The sequence below is a fragment of the Octopus sinensis genome, linkage group LG20 (assembly GCF_006345805.1).
Source record: "Octopus sinensis linkage group LG20, ASM634580v1, whole genome shotgun sequence".
Taxonomy (NCBI): domain Eukaryota; kingdom Metazoa; phylum Mollusca; class Cephalopoda; order Octopoda; family Octopodidae; genus Octopus; species Octopus sinensis.
Window position 1 is genome coordinate 28,472,595 of NC_043016.1, and position 23,691 is coordinate 28,496,285.

Consider the following 23,691-nt stretch of genomic DNA (forward strand, 5'->3'; position numbering starts at 1 on the left):
ATAGCAATGCAATCTTCTCTCCTACACACCACATTTGATGCCTCTTATGCCCAATATTACTCTAAGCACATGTGTACTTTCCTGTACATGCACACTGACATTGCCCATCCATCAGAACATACTTGTTTCATTTCTTTTAACTCTTCACATGTCCTCTGCATTCATAGCTCAAACTTCACAGTCGTGTAGCATAGTTGTTCATACACAGGCATCATACAATCTGCCTTTCATTCTGAGAGAGAGGGCTTTTATTACCATCAGATGTAAAAGTTCTCTGCACTTTCTGTAGCTATTTCATATTCTAGTAACTATACTTTCTGAGCTTCCTCCTCTACTGCTAATTAGGTCACCTAGCTAACAGAAAATATCTAGTAGTTCTAGGGAGCCTCCTGGGCATCTCAGAACATCTATTCCTTGTTTGCTCTTATTCATTGCTCCTGTACATCTGCTACAAGCAAATTCTACTTTATGAATTTATCTTTGATTTCACTGCACCTCTTATGAGTTCATAGTTTGCACTGAACAGACCATATGAATTTTCTACCTACAATTTATCTACATATGGAACAGGGTCATTTACCTGGAAGGATTAATGTTCTGTCTGTTCTCCTGCTTATTAGAACTTCAGTTTATGCTAAGCTAACCGTAAGACTTTTTGATTTCAGGTTTTGTTTCATCGTGTTACCCAATTCCTTGTGAATGACTGACAGAAACTGTATGGAACCTTTTTAAAATGCAATTAATTGCGAAGAAATTTTGATAAACAGGGATCAGTGAATAATATAGAATTGAATAATAACAACCAGAATATGTTTAAAAATTGACTCTAAAAAATTGATTGGTGATAAGAAAAAAAAATCAGCCAGTGATAAGAAAAACTAGATTAAATATCTTGCTGTGTTTTGTTTTCAGTTCAAATTTGATTAGGGCAGACATCCATCTTTTCAATAGTAGTGTTAATAAAATACATAACAGTTGTTGTATGTTCTGGAGATTGGTTTAACCCTTTAGCATTCAGATTACTCTGTCAAATATAATGCTTATTTATTCACATTGTTTTGAATTAATCATGCATTACCTCATAGCTTTCATATTTCAATGATATGATTGTTTTGTTCTTAGACTGACAATGTAGGGTAGGTGAGATAGGCCATTTAAATCTAGTTTAATCATAAAACAGGTAGACTATTTCAGCCAGATATGGCCAGCTTAAAAAGAATCACTTCACACAAAATTTGCAATTTTAAATCATTGTCAGGAAGCAAGAGTTGGAAAAGGATTTTATTGAAATAGAATGTTGAAATACCACTTCAAATTATATTTATTTATTTATGTTTCTTTTCTTTTTTTTTTTTTTCAGGCTTCAAGAAGATCCTCCTGCCGGTGTGAGTGGTGCACCAACAGATAACAATATTATGCTATGGAATGCTGTGATTTTCGGGTTAGACTTTGTTTTCCATTTCTAAAGTTTTATGTTAATTTGTATACATTATATTCTATATTTTAGTCATTTCAAGTAAGTCATTCACTCTGGTTGTTATCTGTGTCCCCTTTAGTCTGCCATTTTAATTGCCTTTCAACCATTTCTTGTAAATTTGATAAATTTTTTAATTCTAAAGGAACAAGCTACAAAACAGCCATTTTCTTTGTAGATTTTATCATTTGGATGAAGTTTACAGAAATATATTTGGATGCAAAACTAATGTAGTCAAGTAAATGTGATGAGATTAGTAAATCATAGATCCTGAGTTCAAATCTACTAGCTGCTTTTATTGAATATTTATGTTAGTTGTAAATATTCTTAATTTCATCCCTCTCTGTTCACTTAAGTTGTTAGGAATATGTGTTAGATCTGATGTTGGCTAGCATTTTGGAACTTAAGTATTTGCCATTCATAACATTACAATTATTAAAAGTATTTACATATATTGTACCATTTACTACAATGTTTATTACTGAGTGTTGTAAGTGACCTCAAAGTTCATTCGCATTGTGCTCTGATCAGACCTCCATTTGGCTGGTTTGTATGGTTATAGTCTGCTTGAGAGCTGCTCATGAGGTCTCAGTATCCAGCTTCTATGAAGGTTTTTTAATTTCAATACATGATAAAATAATTGCATTTCAATCCAGATACCTGGGAAAATAAGTTGCAAACTGAGTTAATGAATAAAAATCATTACCAACGTTTATTTGACAAACAATTGTCTCAACATTTGATTTTGTACACCCTCTAAAACTATAAAAATTGAGAACTGAGGGGAAATATTACAAGGCTTTGCTTAATTGATGCTTAGTTTTCTTGTTTTATCTTCATTTTACAATTTTTCATCTAATGATGATGATTACATGAAATAAAACCATGTTTGTGTGGATTAAATGAGATAGAATTATCATCATTATTGTATCTAAATATTGGAATGAGCAGATATTTAGATAAAAATAAATTGGTTGTCTACTCATCTAAAATTAACATGTCTACTGCTGTTTCAGTTGATGCATTCAATGTTTACTGACTACACTCTCTCTCTTTTTCTTTTTACTTGTTTCAGTCATTTGACTGCGGCCATGCTGGAGCACCGCCTTTAGTCGAGCAACTCGACCCCGGGACTTATTCTGTTTTTGTAAGCCCAGTACTTATTCTATCGGTCTCTTTTGCCGAACCGCTAAGTAACGGGGACATAAACACACCAGCATCGGTTGTCAAGCAATGCTAGTGGGGACAAACACAGGTACACAAACACACACACAAATATATACATATACATATATACGACGGGCTTCTTTCAGTTTCCATCTACCAAATCCACTCACAAGGCTTTGGTCGGCCCGAGGCTATAGTAGTAGACACTTGCCCAAGGTGCCACGCAGTGGGACTGAACCCGGAACACTGTTTCACTCCAGGTCTGAAGTGAAATTTATATTACTATATGTCTTCTTAACATCAACCACTGTATACAGTGAGAGCTTGATAGGTTTATCACAACACCATTTGTAATAGTTGGGGTTTATAAAACTATATGTCCTTTCTGACATCAACCATAGTATACAGTGAGGGCTGGTAGGTTTATCATGACACCACCGGTAGTAGCTGGGCTTATATAACCGTATGGCCTTCTTAATATCAACCACTGTATACAGAGAGGACTAGGTAAGCTTATGATACCACCAGCAGTAGCTGGGGTTTATGTAGCCATCCTTTCTAATGTTGACCAGTGAGGGCTGTCATTATCATCATCATCATTTAACGTCTGTTTTCCATGCTGACAGTTACTGGTTAGGCAGAAGACTGCACCATGTTTCACTGTCTGTTTTGGCAGGGTTTTTATGGCTGGATGCCCTTCTTAACACCAACCATCTTGCAGAGGGGACTGAGTGCTCTTTATGTGACACCAGCACCATATAAAAATTTATATGCTTGGTTTTTCACAACTATATGTTGGTTAAAAAATATTATTTGCCTATGGTGGCACTGATTACTTGTTAGAAATCGTCTTAGTAGTTTAGGGTTGTGGAGACAGGTAAGAATTACAGACAATTGATTAGACTGAAACAATATCTGTCTATTGACAGATTGTAAAAAATTTTTTAAATGAAACTTAATACTCTTTCCTTTTTTTGAAATTGTAGGAGTGCTGTATTTCTCATGGCATTACACTGTTAGCATTTATATTCTACATTCTACATTATGTTGCCAAATTAATGAAGTTATAAAAACCAACTTTCTGATAAGACCTTGTTGTTGTGTCTCATTTTGAAATGTTTGTGTCAGAACAATCATCTTTAATTTTCTAAATAGGACCCCCCTTCATCAACATAATATGGATGACATACATAAATCATGTTAGAGACCTGACCAACGTTTCTTGTGAATATCAGTAGTTTTGAGGTTTACATGTTTATACTCAATTGTATTTTGAATGGGAGTATAGGGGAGTAATACATCTGGAAATTCCAAATACACAAAACAGAAGATATTAATTTGTATATGCATTGGTGGGTTTGAAATGGAAAGTAATTTCATATCAAAATAATCTTTGGTAATAGTATTCTTAATATCAGCTCCTTGGTATTTCTGGTCCATGGATAGAGAAGATACATGAACTTTCCCTATAATATGTAATATCTGTTAAAAAGGTATCTTTATCAAAAGGGACAAAATTATTGCCAAACCAATTATTCCTAATAGCTGAAAACAATATATTACCTCAAAGAGCTCTGTATTATATATAATGCCTTGGTTGAGCCATATATTCTCAACTCTTTGAGATATTTCAAGTGTTATAAGTTTGTTCATTCTGACAGTCAATGGCCTTGAGTTGAAGCTTATGATGATATTGACTGCATGTCTGTCTTGATTTCAATTAAAGAGAAAAAAAATTCAAGTGCAAAGAAAGTGAGGTGGGGGGATCTTGCTTAGATGCAAAGTGATTAATTTCTTTTAAAGGTTATTTATGTTCTTGTCCTTCATAAATAATGAAAGGTCCCCCAAGAAGATATGGCTCCGTGACAAGAAGCTTGCTTTCCAATCACATGGTTTTGGGTTCAGTCTCATTGCAAGGCAGCAGCTTGGGCAAATATCTTCTACTATAACCCTGGCTGACCAAAGCCTTGTGAGTGAATTTAGTAAACTGAAAATCTGGTGTGTGTGTGTGTGTGTGTAAGAGAGAGAGAGAGAGAGATGTGTATGTGTGTATATATATATATATATGTTTATCTCTTCATTTTTGTCCCTTGTCACTGCTTAACAACTGGTGCTGGTTTGTTTACATCCTCATAACTTAAACAGTTCAGCTAAAGAGACCAGTAGAGTAAGTACCAGACTTATAAAATAAGCACCAGGGTTGATTTGTTTGAATAAACCCTTCAGAGCAGTGGTCTAACATGGCTACAGTCAAATGACGGAAACAAGTAAAAGATACAAAGACTCTTCACAGGTATCCACCCTTAGTATCGTCTCTAAGGAACTAATTTTTAAGAGTCCTGATAGCATCAGATTAAATCATCATCATCATCATCATCATCATTTAACATCTGTGTTCCATGCTAGCGTGGGTGGGAGGTTATGATAAACATTATGACATCTGTAGCTCTGATGTCAGATATTAGTAACTCTGACTTGTTACATACAAGTCACTGGTAGTGCTGATATACTGAATGATTAATCAAAATATTATTATTTAAGACCCACATTCCCAAGCTTGCATTGGCCAGACAGAGTTTGAGGCAGATTTTCTAGTCAGATGTCCTTTCTGTTGCCAACACTCACTTGCTTCCAAGTATAGTAATACTCCCCAAAGGTGGGCACTGTTAATTGAAAAGTTAACTCTGTTAATCTGTTAACCAAAAAGTTAACTTTGATAACCGTTAATCAGTTAATTCTTTAAAAAATGTAATGGAAGTTATTGATAGACAGTTAATGTTAATTTTTATTATAGAAAAAAACCCCCAAAAAATCAGTTTTTGCTCTAAAATCACCTAACAACACCTTTAAAAAGTGCCAAAACTATAAGATCTGTTGATTTCAATTCAATTGAAGTTAACGGAAGTTAAATGTAACAGAAGTTAATTGGTCCGATAATGACTTCCAAAGCTAACTCAAAGTTAAATCATTAAAGAAAATGTTAACTTTGTTAATTAACAATTAATGGTTTGGTGCCCAGGTTTGATATTCTCCCATGGCCAGATATATTCTCACAGAATATTGGAAATGAGTGACACTTGTATGACAGTGATACTCATCTTAACTTTAAAGCAATGTCAAGGACAAGGAGACACAAACACACACACACACACACACACACACATGCATTGTGGGCTTCTTTCAGTTTGTATACCAAATCCATTCACAAGGCTTTGGTTGACCCAAGACTATAAAGAAGTCACTTGCCCAAGACGCCATAACATGGGACTTAATTGGAAACCATATGGTTGGGAAGTGATCTTACTACACAACCATGCCTTCAATGAATTGACGTTCCTTTCTTAGAGAAAGAAAACAAAAGCCTAGCAGCATTCGTTTGTGACTCAGAGGAAAGGGGAGATAATTTCAAGAAATTGGGAGGCAGTTTCTTAGAAAATTGGAAAATTGAAATCTTATGCTTAGGATGGAAGGTGGGGATGGGGGAGATTCCAATGTTTGTTGGCAGGGAATAACTGCTATGATCAGTGAACAGATTTTTATGAAAGTGAATTTATTGGCCAAAATTGGTTTTCAACTGTTTTTCTGCATACTTCAATCTGAGTTAATTGATCAAAATAGTCTGGAGTAGACTGTCTTGATTGATGAGCCTTAACATGCCTGTAACTGTTATATTTTTCTGCTCTCATAGATCAGATTTAATTGCCAAAGAAGGAAGATTTTTATGTGAAATACAGTGTCTTGAAATTATCTCCCTTCTCTTTTTTGAGCGTTATTTAGAATTAGTTAGATTTATATATATTTTTTTTCTCATTAAGAGTAACGTTTTAATCCATTGCTAACTTTTTTGTATACATCATTCAATACACTCATTACCTACCTGAATTTTTAAAATTCATGTTCTTGGCCATTTGAGTTATTCTTGGCTTACTTTATGTAATTACATTCGTTTGTGTTACTTTACCCAAATTAATTTTCAGCTCAATAATTGTCTGACACAGAAGCTTATGTTATAGAATTAAAAAGACAGCTTAACCCCCCGCTGAACCCTATCTAATCATGGGCATCTTTAATGATCACAACCCTATAAAGAAGATTCATATTAAACCACCCAAAACTTAAACAGCAAAATACTGTATTTCTCTCACACATTTGTGGCCAAGAAGTGAAAAGTAAATATTGTCACTGCTAAATACTGTCTCTCTCAAATTCCATTATGATTCTGTATGGAATAACTTGTTCTCAGCTCCCTGTAATATAAAGTAGTGTTCTCTGATATTCTCAGTCGCTGGGTAGAAAATTAAGGAAGCATATTAGAACCAATTCCAATGTTAATGTATTAAGAAGCTTAGTAGTTCCATTTGTTGAATTAAGAAAGGAATTCCATATATAGAAGCAATGCCTAAAGAACTTTGTCAAGAGAAAGGTTTTTAGTGTGCAGTAAATAAGATGAGGCTCTACTGTCTTGTTAGTGGGTATTGGAGATAGGAATTACATATGGGTTTCCCAGTGTAAACATGTATTTACTGGTGCCCAAGAGTAGTAGTTGTATCACAGGCAGGATGACACAGAAAATAAACTTTGCATGTAGCAAATACACAGGAGAAGTTAGCTGTAAAAGCACCCATAAAAATGAATTCTCGCTAATGCCTAGAATTAAGTGTCGGCTTTTGTTACCTAGATGACCTGATCATCAATGGAGGTGGGTATTTGAAAGCAGGGTAAGAATGAGGTGATAAAATTATTATCTCAACAGGAAAAAAGGATTTTTTTTATCCCCCAAGCAAAGGATAGATATTGTGAAGTGCGGTTGCATAGTAGTGAAACATGAGTCTTCAATGGGGAAAGAATAAGGCAAACATGTTCTGCTATATGTGAAATGCTAGTGTGTATGAATATTGGAGCTCATATTCAGAGAGTAATTGGGTTATAAGACAAAGTTGATAGAGTTGGAAGAGAGTTGCAATGTATATGGAAGATAATGCTTGGCTAACAAAGTACCAAATGACCCATGGAGAAATAATCTTTGGAAGAGGTAGCCCATGGAAGATATAGGATGAACTGTTGAAGGTTAATCGTTGAAGAAACTTAACCTTATGAAAATGATTATGCTGAAAAATAAAACCGATCCAATTCCTGCAAGCACAGAAAAGTGGATGTAAAATTGTTGATGTAGTTATTAAACTGACCATGTTTACTCAAAGTCTGTCACAGTTCCAAATCATAAATGCAATCCATTGTTTGAGGTTTGCTAAGATTCTGTAAAGTCACTAAAAAACAAAAGAAAAAGAAAAAAAGCCTTCTGTGTGATCCCTTTACACCTTGTGTACCAATAGAAAGAAGAATTATAAATTGAGAAGAATTCCTGTGGAAAAATCTCTCTAAAGTAATCAAAATCATACCCAACTAATTAACAAAAAAATTATAAGGAATTAAAAAACCTATATCAAAATTATTAATCACATTTCTACAATATATTGATTAAACAAGATGAAACATTTTCTAAACACTTTTCAAGGAATTGTTTCCTGAAATTACTAAGACAGAAAAAAAATTACTATAAGATCTACACTTGAATGTTAATTCCAAAAGTACATGTTGATTTTAATTCAATATCTTCACTTTAATTTTTAATTCAAATAATCTAAAAAACTACAATTTCCTTGTTTTCCTCTCTCACTGACTAGCAGAAATGGAAATACATATCTCCTGTGAAACAATACCTACTCTGAAGTTATTATTTAACATTGTGATTTCATTGTTTATTCAAGACAAGATGTTATAAATAACATCTGATCTTTCAGATATTTTTCTCTTTTCACTTTCTTCAAAGGAGAAGGAAAAGAATATTTCCTTACCAACTGCATGTACATCAGTAATCCTGAAAATTACACACCAATCTCTTTTATAAACTACTTAAGAAATATTTTAAAATAATCATGTAACTACCTTGAACAAAATTGCATGCACACAAGTATTCAGTGCAAACTTAATATGGAATAGATCATCTGATTCATTTGGAGACAGTTATGCTGAGGGGTTAATACTTTATTAACCCTTCAAAGTATTAATAAAGAAGGGTTAATAAAGTATTAACCCTTCAGCATTTAGATTACTCTATCTAATGTAATCCTTATTTAGTCACACTGTTTTGAATTAATCATGCATTATCTCCTAGCTTTGAGAATTTAATGATGCAGTTGTTTATTTTTATGACATTGTAGGCTAGGTGCAAGAGGTTGGATATGGTGACCTTGAACATAAAGCAAGTAAAATATCTGGGCCAGATATGGCCAGTTTAAATGGTAAAGGGTTAACATAGAATATGTTGTCTCTGGATTTTTCTTGTTGTGTAAAGTTTTTTTCTAAATCAATTTGGAAATATGAAATCTTATAAAGAAAGTTAAATTTCCTTTTATCATTGGGTTACTGTTTAAGTATCTTGCTGATGTTCTGGCCATGTTAGCATTCTTGGAAATGAGGAATTTGATAGAATAGCTAAACAAAATATGTTGGTAATGATTTAAAACACGTGTTTTTGTAAGTGTGTAGTTATTGTTTGCTTGTATTTTTCACGACTTAAAGAAGAAAAGGCAGCGCTTGTATTATTCAGGGCTTCTAAAAGTTTGGAGGATGGACGATATCTTACAATGGGAGATCTAACTTGAATACTTACAACAGAATGGATTCTATTAAAAGCATCCAATGGCTAGTTAACTTGGAAAATAGATTGTCTGTCACCCAAAGTTTCAGTCTTTCAAGTTTCATTCACAAAACTTCTTGTCCAAGTGTATAGTGAAATTGAACCTAAAGCAATGTTAATTGTAAATAGAATGTATTAACAACACTGCCATACCAGCACCCCAAGACTTCATAAACTCTATAGTTTTTCATTTTATTAGAAATTCTATCATAATCAAATCTGTTGAGAAATTACAAAAATTAAATGTATGACAATAAAATAAAGTTAAAATGTTTAGAGTGTTTATTAACACATATTTATTTATACTTGAGAGCTAGTTCCTCTGTGCATTTTAAAATCTTGGGATTACCCAAACATAGTGTAGCTATTACCACATTGGTGGAAAATATCTGTTGAACAGTTAAACATTGATAATTTTCACCATTGGAGTAAGGGTTGCATGTTACAATTTTGTATTTCTCTTGTATAATTGTGTCTTCTTACTTAGATATAAATAATGCTGTTTTTGCAAGACCAACAACTTACACTGTAACTATTAATATGTTGTTTCAAATAGTTGTATTAAATTTGATGGATTATATTCTGTACTAACAATACTCCTATTTCAACTCAAATTGCTATTCCTCAGTCAAATATAGATATATGTAACACACTAGATTTTGTTCAATCAATTGTACACTCGCCTCTTCAAAACTTTATTGGACTCAATGAGAAGGCATGCATATAGTTCTTAAAAAGATGCATCATCTGAAAATAAAATACAGAACGGTCAGTGTTGGAACCTCTAGTGATATAGGTCACTGTCTATAATAAGGCTGACCTTAATCCAGCAGACCTTTGATAGATAAGGTTACACAATAACCACATTGCAACCATCATCTAACAGGGTACTCAATATTTATGATCAACCTGCTAAGAATAGCAGCTAAAAATCCCTGAAAAAAAAACGGAATTCTACTGTCTGAAAAAAGACAAAATAGTCATAGCTGGAACATCTTTGATCAAAGTTGACCTGGATTTAAAGAACAACAGTATTATAAAATTTAATTGGAATTTGTTTTTGTACCTCTAAAAGAAGTATAATAGCTGCATTTTCTTTTTTGTAGGATATGTGATTTAGTGATCATATTAACCTGAGTATATAACTGCTATTTAATCAACTATAGAGGGATGAAAAGTAAAATCAACACCAATGGAGATTTCAACAAGAAATAGTGAAGTACTGAACATGTTTGGGTAAACCTTATAGTTTGCCTTTTTACTTCCTTTACCCAGTTCCACTGTACTGGATTATTGAAAAATAAACCTGTATTGTTTTGTATGCTGGAAGAAGATTTTCAAAATGATGACCTGCAATATTAAATGGCATTGGTTTAGGGTAAAAACAACACTCCCACCCATAAGTCATCCAACATTAAATTTTATATTAAAGGGTCAAACAAATTTAGAAGAAATAGCTGCAGTGTACGACTTGGAGCATATACATGTTCAGTCATATCAACCAAGGAAAGAGGAAAAAAAGTGAATGCAAAATCAAGTAATATTGATAACAGTGTTCTGATTCCTCAAGAATTCATTAATAAAGAAATAACTTATGGTATCTTGTCTTAACATGTTTATTTTCTTTCTTTTCTTTGTTTTTTTTTAAACATGTTTCCAACCTTCCCTTTATCTGTGTAATAGAAACTAGTACCATTTCAGTTTATTTCTCTAGTGCTAACTAATGAACGGTTTAATTTTACAAATTGACACTTGTAAGGTGTGTGTGTGTCAACAAGCATGAATTTAATATTACTAAACATTTGCAATGAGTTATTATTAACAGTTGTCAGGTAGCAGAATTGGTAAAGTGACAGGTAAATTGTGGTTTCTGGCTTCAAATCTTGCCAGAGGTTTATTTTGCAAGATTTTTTTCTGTTCATTCTTCTAGCAACTGCGAAAATAAGTACCTATTAATTGACTTCTCCCTTTCCTAAATATATGATCTTCAGACCATATTAGAAACCATTATTATTCAAAGGGTGAGGGCTGCATGGCAGAATAAATATTGGTTAAAAATTATGAATAAGCTTTAAGTTATATTTGAAAATCCTGCCCTATATCAATTTCTACCTTTCATCCTGCAGGGGTCAATAAAATAAATATTCATGTTATAATTGTTGTTTGTTCCTTCCAAATGAATTTGGTTAAATTTGCCTTCCATCCTTTCAGACTATATACTGTACCAGTTATATTCTGGGGTCAGTTTCATTGACTAAATCCCTCCTCTAAAATTGGTAGCCTTGTGCCCAAATTAGAAACATTATTATTATTAAGGCAGTGAGCTGGCAGAATTGTTAGCACACCAGGCGACATGCGGTACTTTGCCTGTCACTATATTCTGAGTTCAAATTCCACCAGGGTCGATTTTGCTTTTCATCTTTTTGGGGTCAATAAATTAAGTACCAGTGAAACACTGGGGGGGGGGGGGTCGATGTAATTGACTAGACCCCTCACCCAAGATTTCAGGCCTTGTGCCTTTAGTAGAAAGGTTTATTATTATTATTATTATTATTATTAAGGTGGCAAACTGGCAGAATCATTAACATGTCAGGGAAAATGCTTAGTGATATTTTTTTTGGGGGGGGGGGGGGCTCTTTGTTCTCAGTTCAAATCCCATGGAGATTGACCTTGCCTTTCATCCTTTTGGAGTTGATAAAATAAGTACCAGTTGAGTAGTGAGGTAATATAATTGACTAACCCCTTCCCCCTAACTTCAGGCCTTGTGCCTATAGCAGAAACAATTATTACTATCACTACTGTTAGTATTGGTTAAGGCAGCGAGCTAGCAGAATCATTAGCAAAGTGTTTTGCAGCATTTCGTCCGTCTTAATATCCCAAGTTCGAATTCCATCATGGTTAACTTCCCTTTCAGTTGAACATTGGCATTGATATAATCGACTTTTACCATTCCCTGAACCTGCTGGCCTTGTGCCAAAATTCGAAACCATTATTATTAGTGCTGATTAAATAACTTTTAGAATGAGGCAACCTTTTTTGATTTGTTTGATGAAAATTATATTATTTGAAGTGATAGATTTTTTTAAGTACAATGTCCTCAAGCTAGAGCTGAACTAACGAAATCTTTATTCCATGCATTTCTACACTGCTTCTCTATTCTCAGCCATGTTGTGTCTGCCCCAATATGTTATTGGAGTGGTGTGTCAAAATTCTTATGACATTTAACGTCCTGATTTAAATCTTGTCAAAGCATATTTATGTAAAAACATGACAAATATATTTGACATTGTTCAAAGGGTCGTGTCTGACATAACACTCACAATGAAGATGTCTGCCAAATGTAGATGTATCCGGCAAGGGGGTTATATTTGCAAAATGAATTTATGAAATCTGTATGGAAATTTCCTAATTCCATAAGTAAAATTTCCTTTCTCTAATCTTACTGAAACTGTTCTTTCATTGGTTTAACTTTTGTAACTTTTAAATTCCAGTAATATAACATTGTACAAAATGTCTTTTGGTATTTAGTTACATTCCTACCTGTTTTGCATTCAAATTTTCTCCAGGTAGACCATGTATTTCATCCTTCAAGGGTTGATAAAATGAAGAATCTTATTAGAAACTGCTATTTGAGTTCTATCATAAAACTAAAGACTGGGTCTTGGGATTATTGCTTCATTATTGCCAATAGCTACTACTTATTCCTTTCACTTCAATTAGACCATGTAAACAACACATTCAGTTATCTGCCAAAATATATGGACCTTACAAAGACGAAGTATTTGCCAATGTAACCAGCAATTAAACTATTAATTAATCTTCATTTATTTTACTTTCTATATCTTTTTATTGCTTTTGAAATTTGGCTGAGTGCAATTAACACATTTTAAAAACATTTTAGCTTAATACTTAAAATGTTTTTGCTTTGGGAGTACTTAAGAAAACATTTCTAATATATTATAAACTTTGAATAGCCAAAGGGAAAATTTAAGAATCATTAATATATATATATATACACATAGTTTTTTTTGGGTTTTTTAACTAAGTATATTTTTAAGAAATACTAGTTTCAAATATTTCATTTGTCTGAGGAAATGGTTTGTAGGAACTTTCAAATAACAAAAATAAACAACCCCCCTTCCCCATGATATTTTGAAGTTTTCTTCTTAATTAAATGCTTCTTTTTTTTTTTTGTTTCATCTAGATTCTGACTTCAATAGTTCGTCATTTGTGCTGCATACTGATATTGGTTTGGCAGTTTGTCTATTTTAGCATTGTTTCTAAAGCTGGATGCCCTTCCTAATGCTAACCACTTTAAAGACTGTACTGGATGCCTTTTTTTCCATACTACATTTACTTTTGCTGGTCATTGTAAATGCTAGTGAAGTTGTTGTGATTAATACCCATCATGGTAAAGGAGGTAGTGGGGTGGTCCAGCTACTTACAAGAAACTGATTTTCATTAAGATACTCAAAAATCTAGTTGTTGAGTGAAACAAAATAATATATTCGGCCTACCATCGAATGGAATGAACTGTCTATTAATTCTATACAAAATTTTAACTATATTTACATGATATACAAACTTTCTTTCAGCCATGTTTAGCTTTTCAGTCAATGTAACCCTTTTTAGCCTTTTTTTCTCTCTCCTGTTTCAAACTCTGTTCCTTTTATATTTTCTGACTCTACATCCTCCCCTTCTTCCTTATCATATTTTGTAGTAAACAATTTGTCTATTCTTTATTTTGTACCTACCTTTTTGTTCCCTTATTACAATCATTGCTATGCAGTAATTCTCATCGGCAAATAACACAAACCTTATTTCAACTAGGTGTCTTTATCAGATATTATTTCTTACCTCAACAATATGTATACATTTTTATGAAAACCCTCCTCTCTATTTCATTTTATTTAATATATTTATTAATTTTTTTTTTTTTTTTTTTCAGTTTTGGAAATGAAATATTTCATCATTTTTCTGTAATGTGTTCTCTTTTATTTTTATTTTCATTGTGCAGGCCAAATGATACGCCATTTGAAGATGGGACTTTCAAATTAACAATAAAATTCACAGAGGAATATCCCAACAAACCACCTACTGTCAGATTTATATCAAAGATGTTTCATCCAAATAGTATGTATCTTCAGATTATGGCGTTAATAATTTAAATGTTACATTCTTTTAGTGTATATTTTCATTTTGGTATTTTTGTTCACTATGTAACATGCTCATTTCTTACCAAGTCAGATAAACAATATTATACAACTTGAGCTCAAAGTCCTGTGTACATACAGAACAGCTAAAAATACAATTACCTTTTGAGGCATATTCTTAAAAACTCAGTCTGTGTGAGTTACATGTCATTGTCATCTTTCCTTATCATCCACTTTTCCATGCTTGCATGTGTCAGACGAAATTTGCTGAGGCAGATTTTCTATGACTGGATGCCCTTCTTGTCAGCAACTCTCACCTGTTTCCAAGTAAGATAATACTTCCCGGTGACCAGACATGTTCTCGGAAGATTAGAAACAAAGGACACTGCTTGCATGACAGTAACACTTTACAAATATCATGCAGTGCTAAGGAAAGGAGACAATAGCATGTGCATGCAAATACACACACACATGCACGCACATATGGCAAGCTTCTTCTAGTTTCTGTCTATCAAATTCACCCAAGACTTTAGTAAGCCCTGGACTATAGTAGAAGACTATGGCCCAAGGTATCATGCAGTGGGGCTGAATCTAAAACCATGTAGTTGAGAAGCAAACTTTTTACCATACTACCATGTCATACTTATACTATGCAAAATCTAGCCCCAAAATGTTGGCATTTTAAAGAGTTTAGGAATTTTCCATTTGTATTTTTTATATCTATTTCACCAGGATAGCATGGCTTAGATGAATATATTATTGAGGCATTGTTTTATAGCTGGAGACTCTTCTTTTCACTAACCCTTACCAGATTTCAAGTAAGGGATCTCTTATTTCACAGTTCTTTGAAAGTACAAAGCCAGTTCATGATTTGTTAAGAGGGAAAATGATGTCACCACTTCTAGCTTACAATATTTGGAGATGCACAAATGTGAAACATACACACCATGATTTTCCATGCATTTTCCACCTACCGAATTCTTATTTCCCTGTAACTTTGTGGATTGACAAAAGAGGTTGATAAAATAAGTACCAGGCTTTTAAAGAATAAGTACTGGGGCTGATTCATTTGACGAAAAGTTCTTCAAGGCAGTGCCCCAGCGTGGCCACTGCCTAATGACTAAAACAAGTAAAAGATTTAAGATACAGCTCAAGAGTAACGATTGCAGACAAACTAATGAACAAAATTAGCTGCATCTTTTTTTTCCCCCCTATGTGTGTTTTCCGTTACCATTTTACCAAGAGATAATGACAGAGATAATGTTTAACCTGTTCTTGCTACAGCAGGAATACAACATGACAAGGTTAATAATAAAATAACCAGACAATGATTAATCTAGCAAAAACCAAATATAAATATTTAAATAACCTTATGGCTTTATTCTAAATTTGCAAAATATCAGATCTTTTGTTTTCAGTAACTGTAACCAGAAGCTAATTGACTTAGAGCTTCTTTCAAGTATTTCAGTTTTTGTTTAAATATTTTTAATGTAAAAGGTCTTATATTTCATATAGATCTTTTTTTTTTTCTCGTTTTTGTGACTTTTCAACCATAGAAATGTCATTGAAGGGTAAGGAAGTATTCTTAAAAAAAAAAAAAAAAGCGGTGGGGGGGGGGAAGCATATTTGAATGAAACAGTAAAACTTAAATTTCACTTTGATATGTATTGTTAGTTGTCATAATAAACTGGAAATGTGTAGTGGAAGTGCTTCGTGAGAACATTATTTTTCATGAAAATATGAAATAAATATCCTTCAGCTGCAGTTTGGTGTAATAAAATGTGAAAGATTGATAGGTATAAGGGCAGATGTTAAATTTCACACCTGTTCAGTATATGACAGCTTGCTAAACTTAGTCTTATCTGCTTAACCCTCTAGCATTGAAATTAATATGTCAAACGTAATGTTTTTTTATATTCACATTGTTTTGAGTTAGCCATGCATTTTATCTCATGGCTTTTAGATGTCAATGATATATTTTTAGGACAACGTTCTAGAGTATGTGTGTGAGGTCAGACTTGCCTGGTTTGTACATAAAACACATAGAATATTTGAGCCAGATATAGCCAATTTAAATGTTAAAAGGTTAATGTGGTGTGTAGGTGCAGTAAAATAGAATGTGTTACACTTAGTAAAAGAACTGGTTCGAATTTAGAATGTTTTAAAGTAGTTTTAAGTGTCTATTGTATTAAATTTTATTTTCAGACTTGACACTACAAACATTGTTAATGATATTAAGCTTGTGCACATGAAATACTATGGCATTCATGCCTTTCTAGGAGCATTAGTGCCTTAGTAACATTGCTTCTCTGAAAATCAGTTACTCAGATTAATTTAAAATAAAATTATAAAAACATAAATTTACAAAAATATAAAAATACAAGTATATTAACACCAAATATTTATAACTAACTAAATACAGCTGTTCATCTGGGCAATTCTATTTGTGTACATTTTATATAAATGATGATGATTATGTGTGTGTAATGTATATATATATATATATATAAATTTCAGGGTAGTGAAAAATTATTTAAAAATTTCTTACCACCAGTGGCCTAGCCTGTAGTGGTTTGGATTTTAACTACTCCTTCTAGTGGGTTAGATGTCCTACTATGGCCACCTCTTATGTGCTTAAATGTACACTGTATTTATGATATATATATATATATATATATATATATATATATAGTTTCGAATTCGTGTGAATCTGTACATTAGTTGAATAAAGTTAAGATGTAGTCTGGTTTTCACGTTTTTTAATATGGTGTTTTAACAAAATTAGCACTTTCATACATAATGTACTCGTCAGATTTAAAATGTGTTTAGTACCTCTTAGAATGCTCCAACCAGCTGGCTGGAGTGCTCTAAGAGGTACTAAAGTTGTCAGGAACTCAACTGTCAGTTAAATACATTTGAAATCTGATGAGTACACTATGTATGAAAGCACTAATTTTGTTAAAATACCATAATAAAAGATGTAAAAACCAGGCTATATTTTAACTTTATTCGACTAATATATATATTGTAGGCACAGGAGTGGCTGTGTGGAAAGTAGCTTGCTTACCAATCACATGGTTCTGGGTTCAGTCCTACTGCATGGCACCTTGGGAAAATATCTTCTACTATAGGCTCGGACCAACCAAAGCCTTATGAGTGGATTTGATAGATGGAAGCTGAAAGAAGCCCATCGTATATATGTGTGTGTTTGTGTGTCTGTGTTTGTCCACCACCATTGCTTGACAACCGATGCTGGTGTGTTTATGTCCCCATAACTTAGTGGGTCAGCAAAAGAGACCAATAGAATAAGTACTAGGCTTACAAAGCATAAGTCCTGGGGTCAATTAGCTCAACTAAAGGCAGTGCTCCAGCATGCCCACAGTCACATGACTGAAACAAGTAAAGAGTATATACATATATATATATATATATATATATATATATATATATATAATCTTAGCATCTTAGGTAAAGCTTTCTAACTTGGACAGATAACATTGTGATGTCACTTTGTTGTAGTGGTGAGCAGTTATATGGTTTACAGCAGATGATGTGGTGCTCAATTCCTATGGACACTGTTACAACTTTTTTCTGTCTTCTTTCATCACAATTTTACATGTTTCCTGTACTGGTATGGGCTGGATAATGTAGTACCTATTACTATATACTGTGTTGACAGGTATATAGTAATATATAACCATTGGCAGGTTGTTCATTTATGTAATCTTAATTACTTTAAATTTTGTAATTTGGTCAGTTATGATTGTAATGTCATTCTGGGGCATATTTGAAGTCTATTCTTCATATTTAATTGATTTAAAGTCATAACATTGACTACATGTTGAGTCATTATGCACTCTCAGAGATTAAATGTTTCACTTAAATGAACTAAAATTTTACTACTTAGTTTCATGCCTAAGTATGCCTTCAAACCATATGGTTTCAGTTTCAGTTCTACTGTGTAGTGTGTTAGGCATGTTTCTTCTACTTATAGCTTCAGGTCAGTCAAAGCCATGAGAGTGGATTTTGTAGATGGAAACCGAAATAAGCCCATTGTATACACCCCACCACACACACGCGCGTCTTCTAATATCACTCAGAACAACACCGAAGCTATAGCAGGAAACTATACAAGATGCCATGCAGTGAGACAGAACTTGTGACCTTGTAGCAAAATCATAATGTTGTGTGTGATGGTTGTGAATGAGCATCATTGTCATAGAAGCAAGGCTGTTTCTAAGCTTCTGAGAAAAATGCCTAGCTATGAGAAAATATTACCTTGTTTGGAAACAAGTTAAGGTTGGCAACAGGAAGGGAATCTGGCTATAGAAAAATCTGTCTCAACAACTTCCATCTGACCCATGCAAGCATAGAAAAGTGGCTGTTAAATAAAGATGATTATTATAGAATAAATATCATTTTTATATCCGCTTTCCCAAGCTCACTGTATCCTCTCTAACACAGCATCTCACTATAGGTGTTTCTTTGTCATCTCTTTTTGACATCTTCAGATCAATCTTTACCATCTCTGCTCATGTCTTCTTCTTTCTCTTCTTTCCTCTTCTGTCATCTTCCATGAGCATTACATGTCCTTACCAAACCAGTTGTCTCTCTTGTACACTACAACTGATTTCTTCTTCACTATGTTGCTCATGCATACTGACATTACATATCCAGAAGATTGTGCTTGCTTCACATCTATCCTACTTTCTCATATCTTCATTCAATACCCATGTCTCACTACCATGTAAGCAGCACACTTCATACACAAACAACATACAATCTGCCACTTCCTTGAAGAGAGAAATCGTTGTTGTCAGCTGATGTATTAGCACATCCACTTTTTTCACGTTGTCCTTATTCTGATCACTTTCAGATTACCCTTCTCCACTGCTGATTAGGTCATGTAGGTTAAAGAAATATTCTGAGTATTGAATTTTGTTTTCTTTAACAGTACTGTGAGAACTAACAACTCCTATAATCTGCAGTCAGCCTATATGTGATTCTAGTACACTTCTTGCTCATCCCCTCCTCGCATATGCACAGATATTCTTGCAAATATAAGCTCAGAGAGGAGAGGCACTAATGTGTATGTGTGCGTGTCATATGAGCATGGTAATGTGATGGGTTCCTGCACAGTTTTCTTCTACTGAATTCCAGAAGCACGTAATCACCTATGAATTTGGTGGAACACAAGCCAGATTGACTACATTCTCACCACAAACAGGAATAGGCAAATACTTGTAAATGCAGTCTTTCCCTGGTCAAGCATGTACAACTCAACATAGGCTAGTGGTTAGTAACTTCAGACTTAGGGATAGAAGGACAGAGATACAAACCACTTTGGAAAATGGAAGCTTAATAGTTCAGTGAACAGTCAGAAATTTAGAGAAGTACTAGTGAAGTATTAATTGAAAAGGAAGAGGAGATAGACATACAGCATACAAGACAACTAGAAGGTCCTGCAAGACAACTTACTTACTAATGGCTACAGATCAAATCTGTAGTTGGTGAAAAGTTTCAGCCAGACTGAGGGTGACATGGTTGTAGAACATTAAAGTCAAAAAGGCAATGGGAAAACACAACAGGGGAGTTAAAGAGTGAGTGCCCATGAGAACCTTCTTATACTGATGACCTTGTTCTAATAGTTGATTCTGTAATAGAATTAGAAAACTTTCAGATGTGGAAGCAAAACTTGGAATGAAAGGGCCTTAAAGTTAACTTGACAAAGACCAAAGTCATAGTAAATAGGAAAACAAACTGAATGCTTCCTCCATTAGGAAAATGACCCTACTCGATATGTAAAGAAGGAGTAGGTAGAAATTCTATATTCTGTACTTGATGCAAATTACAGTTATATAAGAGTTGCAGTGTAATTGCAAGAAAATTTGGAGAAAGTGGACTTTTTTGTAACAGATGCACAAGAGCAATAGATACTAAGAACCTGTGAGAAATAGAAATTCTCAGATGCCCAGGAGGTTAGCTAGAGATAGTAGATAATTTATTACCTAAGTGACCTAATTTGCAGTGGAGTAGGATGTTCTAAAAGCATAGTTGCTAAAATAAGAACAGAATGGGGGAAAGTTCAGAGCTATTACTTCCGTTGGTAACAAAAGCCGCTCTCTTTCTCTCAGAATGAATGATAGATTGTAAGGTGCTTGTGTACAAACAGCAATGCTACATGGTTGTGAAATGTGAGCTGTGAATGCAGAGGATATGTAAAGACAAGAAAATAACTGCTCCATTGGATGTGCTATGTCAGTGTGCTTTATATGGGAAAAGGCAAATGTATTAAGAGTAAAACTGGGCATAACAGGCATCAGATGTGATGTCCAGGGGAGATGACTGTGACAAGTATGGATGAGTGCAGTAGTACAAAGTGCTGATCACTAAATGTGAATGTGACGTGTGGAAAAGGGAGTCCTGGGAAGGTGTGAGTAGGAGTAGTGAAGACCAATTACAGGATGTTGAGCTTACAGAAAAGATAGCAAAGGAGTGAGATGACTGTGATTCATTGTGTTTGAGGAGACCTGCCCACCCCAGCAAAAGAGAGGTCCTAAAAGCATATCATTTTGTCTATATCCCTGCATTCAAGCTGCCTCACAACCTGTCTTCTAAATAACCATCCCTCCATTACTCTTCTTAATATCATATACCACTATTGGACACTGTCTCATATTGGCCATTGACACTCCTTTGTTTCTCTCTTTCTCAAGATATATATATATATATATATATATATGAGAGAGAGAGATAGAGAGAAAACCATCCAGTCACCTATCTACTCCTACATACCCCGGATCTCTGCCTTTGCTATTGAGCTCTTTTCCACACTTCACACCATCTCTATTACTCATTTATACAGGTTTATTACAATGCTGCTCTCCATCCTTTCTTTGTGTACACCCCATTTATCACGTCCTCCTCCCTTATCCACTCATATTTCCTTCATACACACACGCAATCACACACCCGGAACTGATATTCACTGTTGATCATGCCCCCTCCTCTGTTAGGAGGAAAGCTAGAAGTAATTGACAGCTTCTATTATCTAGCTGGCCAAGTCAGGAGCGGAGGTGGATGCTCCGAGAGTGTAGCTGCTAGAATAAGAATATGCTGGGCAAAGTCCAGAGAGCTCCTACCTCTGTTGATAACTAAGAGCCTCTCTCACAGAGTGAAGGGCAGATTGTATGATGGTTGTATGCAAAGAGCCATGCTACACAGCAGTGAAACATGGGCTATGACTGCCGAGGAATGTGTAGGCTCGTAGAAATGAAACCAGTATGTTTTGCTGGATGTGCAATGCAGTGTGCGTATATAACAGAGTGTAAGCATCTTGAGAGAAAAGTTGGGCATAAAAGGCATCAGATGTGGTGTGCTAGTATGGTCTTGTGATGCATATGGATGAGGACAGCTGTGTAAAGAAGTGCCAATCTCTAATCTTGAACTGTGGAGGGAACTTGTGAAAGAGGTAGACCCAGGAAGACATGGGACGAGGTACTGAAGCATGATCTTTAAATGACAATGACAAGCGACTGAGACCTTTGGTGATATGCTGTACTTGAGAAGACCCATCGAACCAAGTGAAATTGTAGTTGTGGTTGATGCCAGTGTCATGTAACTGGTACCTGTGCCGGTGGTTAGTAAGATGCACCCATTGAACATTGGGCCTCACAGAGCTGATGAACAAGTGACCGAGACTGTTGGCTATACACCACGTTTGAGAAGACTCATCAAGCCAAGTGAAATCATAGTTGTGGCACATAAAAGCATCCATGACACCCTTTGAGTGGTTGGCATTAGGATGGACATCCAGCTCTTGGAACCATCCTAAATCAAACTGGAACTTAGCATAACTCTCCAGCTTACCACTTTCAGTCAAACCATCTACCCCATGCCAGCATAGAAAGCAAACACTAAAAAACGATGAAGACGGTAACGATATAGTGTTGATACATGTGTGATACATGTGCTTCATCATCATTTCATGTTTGCTTTCCATGCTGGGTTGAATTGGATGGCAATAACTGAGTTTGAATTGGTTATTTCAGACTTCTCCCTCTCTTAGATGTGTTGGGGAATCATGCTTCACCCATTTGTTTTAATTTTGGCGTGGTTTCTACAGCTGGCTTTCCTAGCACCAAGCAATTTACAGAGTGCACTGTATGTTATTTATTATAACTTCAGCATTTGTGAGATTGTCTTGTAGTGGAGTCCATTTTGCTGTTTGTTGTCTCCGTTCACTTGCAGTAGTGTAACCAATTGAATGGATAGAAGTAAGAGTGTGAATAAAGATGAACCTAGGTGAGAGGGAGGAAAAGGAAAACATGGTGGATGATGTGTGGAAGAAGGGGAAATGGAGAAATAGTGAAGAAATGATGCAACAAGAGAATTAGTAGTGGCATGAAGGGGAAAGAGATTGTGATGGATAGATGTAGAAATGGTCATTGGTGAGAGAGAGAGAGAGGAAGTGATGGATGTCAGTAATGAGTGACCAGAGGTGGGGGGAGTGGCAGTTAGCAGTATGAAATTGGGTGGTGGTAGTGGTGGTGGTGGTTATGATTGTAAAGTTTAGCTAATGGAGAGATATCTGAGGGAGAGTGAGTGATGGTTGCCAGCATAAGAGGATAGATAGATAATGCATTTGATACCAATAGGTTTTAGTGCAATCCCTCCTTACTCAGACATATGCATAGATGTATATAAAAAAAAAAAAATAATAATGAAATTATTGTGTGCAGTGCTCAAATCAAAGTTGCATGTATAGTACATAGAATTATGTGCAAATGTCAGGAAAGTGAATAGTGTATGTGTCATGAAATGCACGTGTGCATGCGTATTGAGGGGAGAATATCAGGCGTAGTGTTGGCGAATTTCAGGAATCATGGAAGTTTCAAAGGATGCAGGTAGTTTGTTCCATGCTTCAGTACCTCTGAGTGTGAAAAAATGTTTCTGAAAGTCATGGGAGCTGTGCTGTTTTCTGATTTTGTAGGCATGCCCACTTTGTCATCTGCATATTTCAGCATTGTGGTATTCTTTAAGTTGGCATCTATGTCATTAATGTATGCAACAAACAAAAGGGGACCAAGAATGGATCCCTGTGATACACCAGATAACATCTCACAGGGTGAAGAATGCTGTCCTAGAACTGTGACTACCTCTTTTCAGCTGAGAATGAAGAACTCCAACCAGTTAAA

At 34.6% G+C, this 23,691-nt stretch overlaps 1 protein-coding gene across 1 annotated transcript in view; it reads left to right on the forward strand.

The window, feature by feature from the left end:
* The window catches only part of LOC115222522 (ubiquitin-conjugating enzyme E2-17 kDa), a 67,211-nt gene that overhangs the window by 30,891 nt on the left and 12,629 nt on the right, over positions 1 to 23,691 (forward strand). The window contains exons 2-3 of the mRNA XM_029792776.2: positions 1,361 to 1,441; positions 14,359 to 14,474. Coding sequence (XP_029648636.1) covers positions 1,361 to 1,441; positions 14,359 to 14,474 — 197 coding nt within the window. The remainder of the gene's footprint in view (positions 1 to 1,360; positions 1,442 to 14,358; positions 14,475 to 23,691) is intronic.